Source organism: Chanodichthys erythropterus, chromosome 13 (genome assembly GCF_024489055.1).
Source record: "Chanodichthys erythropterus isolate Z2021 chromosome 13, ASM2448905v1, whole genome shotgun sequence".
NCBI classification, from domain to species: Eukaryota; Metazoa; Chordata; class Actinopteri; order Cypriniformes; family Xenocyprididae; genus Chanodichthys; species Chanodichthys erythropterus.
In genome coordinates this window covers 12,342,554-12,355,120 of record NC_090233.1, presented here as the reverse complement: position 1 = coordinate 12,355,120, position 12,567 = coordinate 12,342,554, and the positions used below count along the sequence as shown (strand labels likewise).

The window sequence follows — 12,567 nt, the reverse complement described above, 5'->3', positions numbered from 1 at the left end:
TGCTAAAGTGTTTTAAGGTACATGTGATGTGCCTAATCAAGTTTTTGTGTTAAGTTCTTAATTGCTTCATGAATGTGCCCACAAAAAACACTTAAGCCACAATTAAAATGTATGGACATCATTGTATTAGAAAAGATATTTAGGGGCAGATTTACTAACAGCTTGCACCAGCGCAAAACCTCTTTTGGTGCTGTCAGGATTTACTAAAGACACACAATGTGAAATTAGCGCTGAAAAGGCGGTGACACAGTTACTTTTGTAGCTGAACTTATTGCATATTATGCATTTCGTAGTAGTTTCCCTTTCAGACGCAGAATTTATGGGAGAAGAGTATTTAAATGAAGCGTGCAAGGTGATTTACTATGGTTTGTGCTCATCAATTTACTGGTGTTTGCACCATTATTTAACACCCAAAAAAAGAATGTCTTAAACCATACGCTAATTTGTGCCGCTTTTGATAGATTGTGTTGGTCATTATGGAAATGATCCGGCTGCGTCTGTGTTCTTTAATGTGCGCATTGTCAGTAAATCATGCACAGAACTTTCCACTCCCATCGGCGCTTTTACGGGATTGCGTTCTCATGCTAATTTGCCCTGTTTAGTAAATCTGGCTCCAAATTAGATAACAAAATAATTCAGAAAAGTGAAGGTAATTCTGCCAAAAATTCTAGCATCTAATGCAATGATATTTAAGCCTATACTTTTTTAACATCCAAATACTTTTTGGGGCTTTTTTGTTGCTCTAACTCTTACCTTTGTGGTCGTCTCAAGTACAATACCATGGTGCAGTAGTTCCAGCACCATTTTAACATGGCCTTCTTTCGAGGCCAAGTGCAGCCCATTGAGTCCATTCTGTGGAGGGAAAGAGACAGCAGAGCAAACTCACTCTTATTCAATCTCAAAACTGCACCGTCCCAAAGAGACTGAAATGGGGGTTTGAACATAGTAGTTTACTTCCACTGTCACAAAACACACAGAGAACTGTCAAAAAACATCAACCGATGATGATGATGATGATGATGATGATAGCGGTGGTGATTTGGGTGGATGGCAGGCCGGTGGTCTCTCTGCTGGGAAGAATACGGGCCATGTGGGATAGGTCTAACCTCACACAGCCTTCCTTCAGCCTCACAGGACATGTGAGGTTGGACCTTTCTCACATTGCTGATATTATCCCCTCTGAGTGTAGAGACCACTCACCCCATCTCAACGTGACTCAAAGAAGGAATGAAGAAACATAAGAAAAGGAATCAATGGATGAAGAAATCACAAAGCTTCATCTGAAGAATATCACACAAAAAATGGTGCAAAATTATATTATGCCATTTCAAGGATGCACAAAGCTTGTTCTAGTAGAGGTGGAGATGATAAACTCTGAGTCTTTATCAATGGAGAAAATGGATCACATTGATCACATGCACCTTATAACTATAAGCCAATCATATAAAGCCCCTGACGTCATTGAAAACTGCGTTTGCTTCAATCAGTAAATGCAAACAAAAGACATTTACAGCATGCATCATTTCACTGGCTAGGTCTCTGTAATGTAAATCAACATAATGTGAACACAAACAGAACAGCCTCTCTGTCTGTACATAAAGCTGAAATAAAATAAAATATAAAATAAAATAAAAATATGAATATTAGATGAAAAACAGTTAATGCAGATAATCCCAATAAACTGCTGTGGGAGGAGGAAGAGCATTTAGAGACATTTTATGAAAGAGAATGCAAAAAAAAAAAAAAATAAAATAAAAGGTGTTAAAAATATGAATATTAGATAAAAAAAAATTAGAACTAACTGAAATAAGTTTAAGTTGAAGCACTAAAATTGCTAACTGGAAGTAAATTAAAAACTAGAACTGAATGAAAACTAAAACTGAAATAAAAAAGAATTTAAACCTAAAAAAAAAACTAATTCAAAAACCAAAATTTCTAAAAAATCAAACTAAAAATTAAAAAGAAAAACTGAAAATATGAAAACAAAAGCTAATTAAAAATTGTAGGGATGCTACTTGAGTAAAAGTACTCCGATATGAAAAACGATACCACATAGCATATGTACAATGTTTGTGTCCAGGCAACGAAACCATAATGAAGATATCAGAGAAGGATGTCTATGAAGTTAATTAATAAAATATCAAACAAATGAAATATTCACGCCTATATAGCTGCTGTGCATGAGCTGATAAGTTAAACACGTGGAGTGGAATGAGCCTGCAGCGGCACAGACACCTGAGCTTATCGATCCACAGACATCGCTGGAAAGTTTGTAGTTCGGTCAGATATGCCAATAGCAAAGAAAGTAAACGAGGAACATATTACTAATGTTAACTGATGGTAAAGAGAGAGAGAGCTCTCTTCTCATCTGCTCATGATTGCTCACTCAGCTCACATGCGTCATTTGGATTAAAAATAAATCATATATATAAGTAAAAACATGAACTCTTAAGTGATTTATGTATAGGCCTAACAAGTGCATTATTACAGGAAAACGTCATGTGATTACTGTGCCGCTGCACTGGACAGGGTTCGACAATAAGGACCCGATGGCTCCGGGCCAGCATGAACAATGCTCGGGACATTTGATGTTTTTAAGCTTTGCCAATTTAAATATTGAAGCACGAGAAAGAGAACTCAGTTTGGTACTCGCAAAAAAAAGTCGCCTCTCAGACAGCGTGCAAATACTGAATTGAGTTCTCTTTCACATCTTCTTGAGCTTAAATATCAAATTCACACAATTCAACTTATGTCAGAAAAACTTGTCTTGGCGAGTATCCTCATAAACACGGTCTGTTGTGTCTTAAGTGAATGTAAACAGTATTGGATCAGCCTAATTTGAGTAAAACTGAAAATGTTGGTCTTTAAGTTATATTATTAACCTTACTTTCATGTTATAAGTTAAACAGATGTTATATAAAGAACATTTGGGAAATTGTTTTTGTGTTCTTTGAGATATTTATCTCAATGAATTACTTTTCAAAGGGGGCACTGTATATTTACTGAGAATAACTATTATCATCTTACACAATTTTGTTTGTCATTAAGTATATCTTGCTTTAAATATATTTTAATGGAGGGCAAGACAATAATACAGTTAGAACATATTATTTTGCAGTATAGCCTTCATGTCTCCTAGCTCAAGTGTCTTGCAGCTTATGGATTTTTTTTTCGAAGAACTCAGCGGTGCATGTATTCAGGGTCACTGAAGCCCTCCAGAGAGCTCTGCTCACACGTTTGCTACAGTATGAGGACTAAATGGAGTAAAGCGCTGAAGTCATCACTCACAACACATGCAGTCATTAATCAAAGGGCATTATCATCTCAATTACTGCTGCCTTTTCTGATGTGTGCAGACCCACACCACAGCAGGAAATGTCAGTGTAAAAACAGGCTAAAGGGAAAAGAAGTGGACATGAATGCAACTACTGGACATACACACAATTACATTTGCGCACAATAGACATGGAGTGCAATTAAAAAGTGGATTCAGGAATGGAAAGAGAAAATTTACAATCATTTCCCCCCCCAGAGGTCCACTAAGGTAAAGTAGATAAGTAAATCTATTCAGTTGGCTACCTGTTAAGACAGGGCGTACATAATGCAATTTTAGCCATCGCAGAAGCTTGCAAATTATATATATTTTTTTTTACATTGGGAGAAACTTGAACATGTCCACATTCAAGCACTTCATGGGTTTAAACAGCTCAAGTGTACTCAAGCTCAGAGGATCTCACAAGTGTCGAATCAGTGAGTTGTTGATTCAAGAAAAGCTGCAATCAAATTAGTCCAATTCACAAATGAATCATTCGGTGTGATTTGCGAACAGGTTCATTGAAAAGAATCAGCTTGTTCACAAACCAGACATCACTATTTTCTTTTTCTATCCAAAGCTATGGCACCAACAATAAAACCTACCATCTCCTCTTCTGGCTCCATGTTTAGTGCAAAAGCTTATGCAATTGCCACCATTATATCGTGTACCAACCTCTTCAGCACATAAATCAGGTTAAAAGACTCGTAATCTATGCAAGAGTGTACAATCTCGCACCTGTCCTTAGACGGCACAGCAAGCAACTTCAGATGAACCGAATATGTTCATTAAAGAAGAGTCCTTAAACCTGAACCAAACATTAAACCATACTCTCCTGATTTCCATCACCCAATAGCATTGCTGCCATCAACTGTGAATACAGTTTCTGTGCTGCTGAAATTCACTGTTGATTTGGCTGGAAAAGGCGTTCCAATCTCTGGCGTATCCCGAAGTTTATCCCTGCGCTTTGCCATCTCTGGATGGAAGTCCAGACCAGAAAAATATACTTTATTGGCATTGATGGTTCCATGAAGAACCTTTAACATCCATAGAACCTTTCCATTCTACACACTAAGAAAAAAAAATGGTTCTTTTAAGAACTGATCACTGAAAGGTTCTTTGAGGAACCAAAAATGGTTCTTCTTTGGCATCACCCTTCTAGAAGCTTTATTTTTAAAAGTGTAAGGACTGTATGGTGTCATATGAGCACTTATGCAACTGCGTGCATTGCTGGTCATCAGCATAAGGCATGTTTTTTGCATGCTGGGTCTAGGTACACCAGCTCAGTTTTGCTTGAGAACAGCAATGACTGCTCCATAGGGTTGCAAAATTCCAGGAATTTTCAAAGTTGGAACCTTTCCATGGAAATTAAAGGGAATAAACTGGAATTCACATTTGGAAGAGAAGCGTATGCAATTTTTGTACTGTATGTTCATTCTCTGAGTCACACATACACATATTGGAGAAATGATCATGAGATACAAATAGAAGATGGTTTCTACACAACATTTTCTACATGAGGATTTTTATGGCTTTTTTGGAATATTTCCAAAATTCCCCTCGTTTAACTTCCCATGGAAAGTTTCGGGAAAGTTTCTGCCCCTTTGCAACCCTACTGGTCCAGCAGCTAGACCAGCATAAACCAGCCTGGACCAACATGGAATTCATGCTTGGTTATGCTGGATTTTTCACTTTTCATTCATTTATATGTAAGATGTAAGATGATGCATTTCACCTCCTATTGAAGCCTGGCTGTGACTCAAATAGCTAAGCTTCAGAAGCCAAAGGACTATAACTGTCAATCAGACAAATGTATTCCTCTTTTGAAAAACCATACATGATGTGATTGGCTGAGTTGACGGAGTCTTACCTGATTGGCTGTGTTGATGTCGACGCCATTCTTGATGTGGTCTAGAGCCTTTTCCAGATTACCTGAGCGAGCTGCACGGAGGAAACTGGTGGTAGCGTCCTGAGAAATAAATATAGGGAGTAATACAAGAGGATAGAATTTAAAAAATAAGAGTTAGAATTTTTTTTTTTTTTTTTACACAATTACAACATGAAAACGAAAAGGCTTTATAGGCCAGCCATTCTGTATTTTCACAGACTTTTAAAATCATATAATTGATAACATATAAGATAACAATCATGAAAAGTATAATTTAAAAGACTGACTTTTAAAGACAGCAACAACAACAAAATTAAGCAACACCAGAAAAATAAGCAACAACAGAAAAAAGAACACATTTTTCAACATTAAATATTTATACAATTACATATTTACTGTACACACACCAAAGTGTAAAGCTCCCATGAAATAAATTTACAATCTCTTCCAATATGATCAATATTTTAGGTATTTTCTTCCTGGAAGAGAAAGATAATTGTGCACAAATTTGTACTATATATCTGTTAAAAGTTTATTTCTACAACTTTAGGAAATACACAAGCATTTAGATTTTAGATGGTCACTAAACTCTGATTTTGATTTCATGGGATCTTTAAATATCGAACATATAACCAAGAAACTGTGTTTCATTCTATAATCTACACTGATCAGTGCTATTGAGCTACATAATACTGCAAAAGAAAGAGTAAAAATTCAAGAGAATTCGATCGGAGCAGCAGAAAGAGAGAGAAAAAGATTGGAAAAAGTTAAATGAGTCTCAGGAGTGCATCTTAAAAATAATATTAAGAATATTTGGCATAAAGTCTAATTAAAAAATAAATAACATTATATGTACGTGGAGACACATTTCTTTGTTATACTTAATCACATACAGCGATATAAAATCACATTCTCACAAGGAACTGAAGCTGGTGTGTGAGAATTAAATATAATGTGTAATTAATTCAAATAAATAAATAAAATAAATAAATAAGCTGTAAACATTAAAGATAAAATAACAATATAGATATTCAAACAAAGATATTGGGAAACTCATAATTATTTGATTGTTCACATTACTTAAAATAAATGTAGCAAATGAACCATACCATTTCTTCTGAAACACACTCAGTGTAGAAAGAAGCTTTTGCATTTGCAGCCAAAGATTGAAAGATTCCTAGAAAACCAATATAGATACAAATTTACAAAATTCCCAACCAGCACACTCAGATTTTAATCCCACACATGGATACGCTTCCGTGTCTCATGTGCATATGAAGAGACTTCCGCAAATCAACACGTCCTTGAAACTGAGATGTTCTTTTGAACTTTTTAAGTAGATTGTATCGATTCTGCAGTTGCTGTGGCGATGACAATGGGAATGTGTGAGAGTGTGTACCTTCCCTAGCAGCAGGACTGCTTCTCACTGATCAAACATCCTTGACAAGAACATGGAGACACGGCACACACGCAGAACAACAAAGTGTGAGTTGGCATGGGGATGACTCGGTGACCTCCCAAGAATTAGGAGCACCATTTTTCTCCACCCCGTCTCTCTGGCTCTGTAAGAATTCACATACCTACTCACTACCATTCAAAAGTTTGGGGTCAGTAAGATTATATATACGTATATTTGATAGAAATTAATACTTTCAAAAGTGACGTTTATAATGATTTCCATTTCAAATAAATGCTGTTCTTTCTATACATCAAATAATCTTGAAAAGAAATGTATCATGGTTTACAATAAAGTATGAAGTGGCACAACCGTTTTCAGCTTTGGTAATCATCATAAATGTTGCAAATCAGCATATTAGAATGATTTCTGATGGATCATGTGACACTGAAGTCTGGAGTAATGATGCTGAAAAAAGTTATTTTAAATTGCAACAATATTACTGTTTTTACTGTATTTTGAATCAAATAAATGCAGCCTTGGTGAACATAAAAGACTTGTTCAAAAACATTGGTAAACATCTTACCAACCCAAATTAATTTAAGCCTCTTTCACACAGTAATTACTGTAAAATTACCAGAACGACTTTTCCGGTAAATACACAAATGTGCTGTTCACACAAGCAATGGCGTTTCTTCTTTTTACCAGTAAGATACCATTTACACATCAGCACCAAAACATAGGTAAACTCTGTGATGTTAATCATTGGAAATGGCATTTAAAAACTATCCATATAGATGAGAAGCTTAGTTTTACTATCTGTACAATTTAATGTGGTTTTGCTCTTAAAAACATGAGACATAATAGTTACTACAGTACATACTATGATTTTAGATACACTCATTTGTACAGTTGTATATCCTAACACCACATGCTATTTTGCAGTCAAAACAAAAGAAATGGCATCATGCCATCCATTAAAATAGTCTTATATTCCTATCGCTCAAAGAAAAGAACATAATTAATCTTAATTTGAATTAGTATACTTTAAAACGACCTATATATGTTTAAAAATAGAGTTAAAATAACTTATTTATTTGATCATTGAGTCATAAGTTAGTAAGTTGGTTGGTTTTGTGGGTAATTGCTAAAAACATTAAAATTAATGCATTTGTAAAACTGCTATTAAGTAACCATGAGTCTTTCCTCAGTACAAGTGTAAAATGTGTTTGCAGATGATAAGGCAGTGGAGGCGATCATGTAGACCACACCTAATTCTCTGCGTCTGGGTTGTCAAATTCTCCACACCTCCAAGACAACAAACCAAACGCAGCAAAATATGCTGTTTTAACCCTTCCAGTTCAAAATGGAAATTGCCTCAGTAAAATAAAGCATAAATAAAGAATGAATGTCCACCAAAATCTAAACCACCTCATAGACAAGTTATTAATATTGCATGATTCAATAGCCAGGCTGCCACAATTGATAGGTTTTCTTGGAAAATACATCCTAAAAAGTACTGTTACAAAAGCATGATTTAAGAAATAAAAACTGACGTTCATAATGCAGTCCTGTTGATTCTTCAATGTAAATGATAAAGCTTTCAACAAAATGCTGTAATAATCTTGCAAAAAGCAAATGATGTTAAAACAGCTAATAAAACCTATAATAATATTATGAACACAAGATAAATAACCATGTTCCCACCCACCCCCAGCTTTCCCCTCTCTCTAAGAGCAAGAGTACTGCAGCAGACCGGATGACATCATCACTGAGACGCAACACTGCAGTGTGTATGTTTATGACTGCATCTGAGAGAGAGACGGAGCGACTGGAGGAACGAGTCTTTAAATTCACCTCTGCTGAGAAACACACACATAGATGAAGGGGAAACACACAGAGAGGATCCAATCCATCAAAATAACTCTGCTTGCAGAGCAAACAACAGCGAGAGCAGGTGGTGATGCGCGTTTCCCATGAATAAGGCTCCATAAAATTCTGCTCAGTAATGTATACTTAAATCCTGCATGACTGAGAGCATAAACTCTTTCTGCCAACTGCAGTTGTTTTAAATGCATGTTTTAAAATTGCTGCCTTCCCTCGCTTCTTCTTTCTCCACATCGGAAGTTCAGATAATAAACTGGATGCATTATCCAGGATCATAAATGAACAAATGTGTGTGATGTTGGTTTGGACATTGCTGTGGAGAGCTAAACTATTATGAGCATTCCAGTCTTTCAGTGCAGTTCCTGTAAAATTCTCTTGTAAATACTCTCATACTGACTGAGAAATCTGCCGAATGCATAATAACTATTTTTTTTATGTGTGCATGATTAAACATAAGACTTGTTTCACTGACCATTTCTGCTTTACATAAGAAGATCAAGTGAACAGATAACTGCTGTAAATGTTTATCCACAGAGAAATGATGTTTGCAGCAATGTTAAATGAATAATGAAACCCTGAATTATTATTTGCTAAAAACAAAGTAAAAATAAATTTTAAACTATAGTGGGCTGGATGGCTGTCACACCTTTATAAGTGTCATCACATTTTAGTAACACTTTATTTTGTGTCCTTGTTACAAATGTTGCATGTATTTACTATAGTAATACTGTAACAGTTAATTATGCATAATTATTTCAAGCAACAAACACTAAACCAAAACCTAAACCTACAGTACATGTTGTTAATTAATATATCTTTGTGTAATTGCAGTGTAACAATGACACATTAAGCCCAAAGTATAGTTCACTTTTTACACGTAAGCGAGGGTCATCGTACAGTACGCATGACGCAAATTTCGTCATCAGAAGAGTGTGCGCGTACTGTATGCGCACCGCTGGATCTTGTACACACAGGTCGCACTTTTGAATTTTTTGCAGTAATTCGTTTATCCACAAGGTGGCAACCTTGTCCTGCGGGCGTTGATTCACAAGGTAGTCGAAGAAAAACTGCATAGACAGAACAGACCGGAACGCATACAAGCTACAGCGAAAATGGAGGCCTACATAGACGTGAGAGTGTGTGAAGAGGTTAGAAAGTACCTATATTTGTACAACTCTAGCATGAAAGAATACAAACACGTTTATATGAGTTGTAACTCGTGGCGAGAGATTGCTCAAAACTGAGCATGCGTCGAACACCTGTGTACACGTATGAAAAGTGAAAAGTATACTTTCCAAGGCTGTGTGTTCGACTGTGTGCGTACACTAGTGTACGCGTAAAAAAATCAAAGTATACCTTAATACGATGATGGTGTACTAAAAATGTAAAAGTTTTTCCTTCGTAATTTTCGCCTACAGGCGTTCACGACTAAAAAACGACTAAAAACGCTGTATACTGCTGCAAGGCCAGTAGTTGGCGATGTCCATTTGTATAGAAATGCTTCGCGCCTATAGACTGAACACATAAAACACATGCGCAAGATGTCACCGTTTTCACAAATTCCCATTTTTGTAGTTACACCGAGACAATATCTGTATAGTTTTCAAACTTATAATTTGAAACCTGTTTTCAAATGTTTGTGTTTTCAGGCCTCCAAAACGCTGTTGTCAAAATGCATAAAAAGTTTGCAGTGTTTAGTTAAAAATGGTGTAGTGTAAATAGCCTCTAAAAGTGTTAAGGTTACTTTATTTTAAGGCGTTGTTGTTACATTGTAATTACACATTTAAGTACTGCGTAATATTAATGTACTTACTATAGGGTTAGGGCTAGGAATAAGGGTTTGGTTTAAAGTTAGTTGCATGTAATTATGCATAATTTACTGTTACTACTACAGTAAGAACATGTAACACAGACACAAATAAAGTGTTACCATGTTAAGAATATTCATTGGCCCGAACAGTATTTGCATATTTAAGCTACATCTAATCTGTGAATTACATTGCATTAGACAACAAAATGTCAAACCAAGTAGCATTTGTTTTAAAAAACAATAACGCACTTTACAAAGAAAACATTTCACAAAATAACATTGTTTCAAATTAGGCAAGTGGGTAATTTGTTGTTGTCAAACACAAGTGCAACATGTCTCATGTGATGAAACACACTTGTGGTTCCTCTGCTACAGTAGGACACCTGTGTGAACTTGAGGAGAACTGACTTTATTCATCCACTAAAATCATCCACTCTTTAACTTACTTTGTTTGCAGATGCCACTTGGCTTGATAAAAAAAGAAAGTCATTTTACATTCAAGTTATTCAAGTGTCCAAAGTTTTGGAGACTAGTTAAATTTGCATCAAAGAAGGAATCTAATGCGAGCTTTCCTGTTATTCTTGTAAAGATGAAGGTGGGACTTTGATTTTCTCTTTCAAAAGCACCCTGATCAGCAGAAAACAGCAATTTATAAACCAAGTGCAAAGGTGTTTCTGTTCGTGCCACGGCAAACAAAAAGCATCTTAAATTCACAATTCACCTTTTAACTTTTTTCTCTCATGTATAAAAGTGAATATTTTTATTCTTAGTCTTTCTTTGAGTATTCTTTATGCACATCATGTAATTATCCTTTGCTCATTATGTAAAGAATGAAAAATTGCTATCTTTAGGAGCTTATAAATGCTTTTATTGGCATAATCTAATGTAATCAGGTTGATTCCGTCATACTACACTTACAACCAGTTCAATTTCATGTTACGAGCATCTTTTTAACTTACTTAGAACATTTAAATAGAACATTTTGCAACAATGCAGATTCCCCCCTCTCTCTCTGCAATGTAAATTATTTGTAAAAAAGAAAAAAGAAAAAAAAAACAAATAGAAAAAATATGATTGCATATAATAATTTGGGTTGGGGTTCAAAAGCAACATGCCCCCATGGATAACAGTGAAGAATTTTGTGGCAAAAGTAAGTTGGAAACATGAGCAAGCTTCCAACAATCGAGAATCTTTGCGACATCTAAAAACAACATGAAGGAATCTTTAGGAAAGTTGTACTTACTCCAAAAATTATGGCGTTTGTTGGCATCCCTTTTCTTTCTCTCTGTCTCCTCGCTACGTCTTTGCCTCACTGCTTTCCTGTTACACTATCTGGGTGTAGGGGTCCGGGCACTGCCCCTTTCCCCCTGTACGCACACACACACACAAACTTGTGAGGGGATGGGTGGGGCTGGGGGCTTTGAGGCCAGAGGGTTTATCTCCAGAGGAATGCTGTCAATATCGACACACACACACTTCTAGCCAAAACTAGATAATGGCATACGTCTCTCTCCCCATTTGTCCATTCCGTAGAGCGTTCTCGATCTGCACAGACCTGCTCGATGCATTCTGACAAGCAAAGGGCCTTTCTGAATGAGCCTTAGGGAAAAGGACACATTATGTGTGTGTGTATGCGAGCTTTGGCACTGTTTCAGTCTGCAGAAGGACTTACAGTGACAAAGACCCTTGGAGGGGTGGGGTGGGGGGTACTTCAGGAGTACCAAGTCTGGTGACAATGGCCCAGACACGGATGGGGAGGGCATGGTGTGTGTGTATGTGTGTGTGTGTGTATGAGGGGGGCCCGGTCTCTTTCAATAAAAGATCTGTCACTCCCAGGCTGAAAAGGCCCCTCCGTCCTCTCTCTCCTAGACCCATGCTGGGAAAAGCACATCTATGCCAACGGTATGCACCCAAATAAATGCGTTGCAGAAGTGGACGAAGAGAAAGTACATCTAGAACTCAGGTTATCAATTAAAATGGGGGAGTTTTATAGCAAACATCCTGGCATTGAGGAATTGGGATTGCCATGGTGATTCCCTTTCTAGGGGATTTATTACAATGGTAATGAATCACAAGGCCCTTTGAGTTGACTCAAGAATCAAGAGTACTCGTCTTTGATTCTTTCAAGAAAAAAAGGTGCGGTCACACTTACAGCTGCTTGGTGAACTTTTATGGGCAAAATCCAGTCATTTCTGCTTGGTTTGAAAGTGACTTCTGTGTGAGCTTTGTTTCATACATCTCTACACTATCGACAATAGACAATGGACCTTTTT

At 36.5% G+C, this 12,567-nt stretch overlaps 1 protein-coding gene across 15 annotated transcripts in view; it reads right to left on the bottom strand.

Moving 5' to 3' along the window:
• ank1a (ankyrin 1, erythrocytic a) overlaps positions 1–11,617 on the bottom strand; it is a 100,943-nt gene extending 89,326 nt beyond the window's left edge. For all 15 annotated transcript variants that reach the window (XR_010896875.1, XM_067405957.1, XM_067405960.1 and 12 more), the window contains exons 1-3: positions 11,538–11,617; positions 5,184–5,282; positions 754–852 (exon numbers count right to left, since the gene is read on the bottom strand). Coding sequence is in view for 14 of the 15 variants with exons in the window: in XM_067405957.1 (XP_067262058.1) it covers positions 754–852; positions 5,184–5,282; positions 11,538–11,564 (225 nt within the window). In the remaining variant the exon portion in view is untranslated. The remainder of the gene's footprint in view (positions 1–753; positions 853–5,183; positions 5,283–11,537) is intronic.
• Positions 11,618–12,567: the final 950 nt, after the last annotated feature.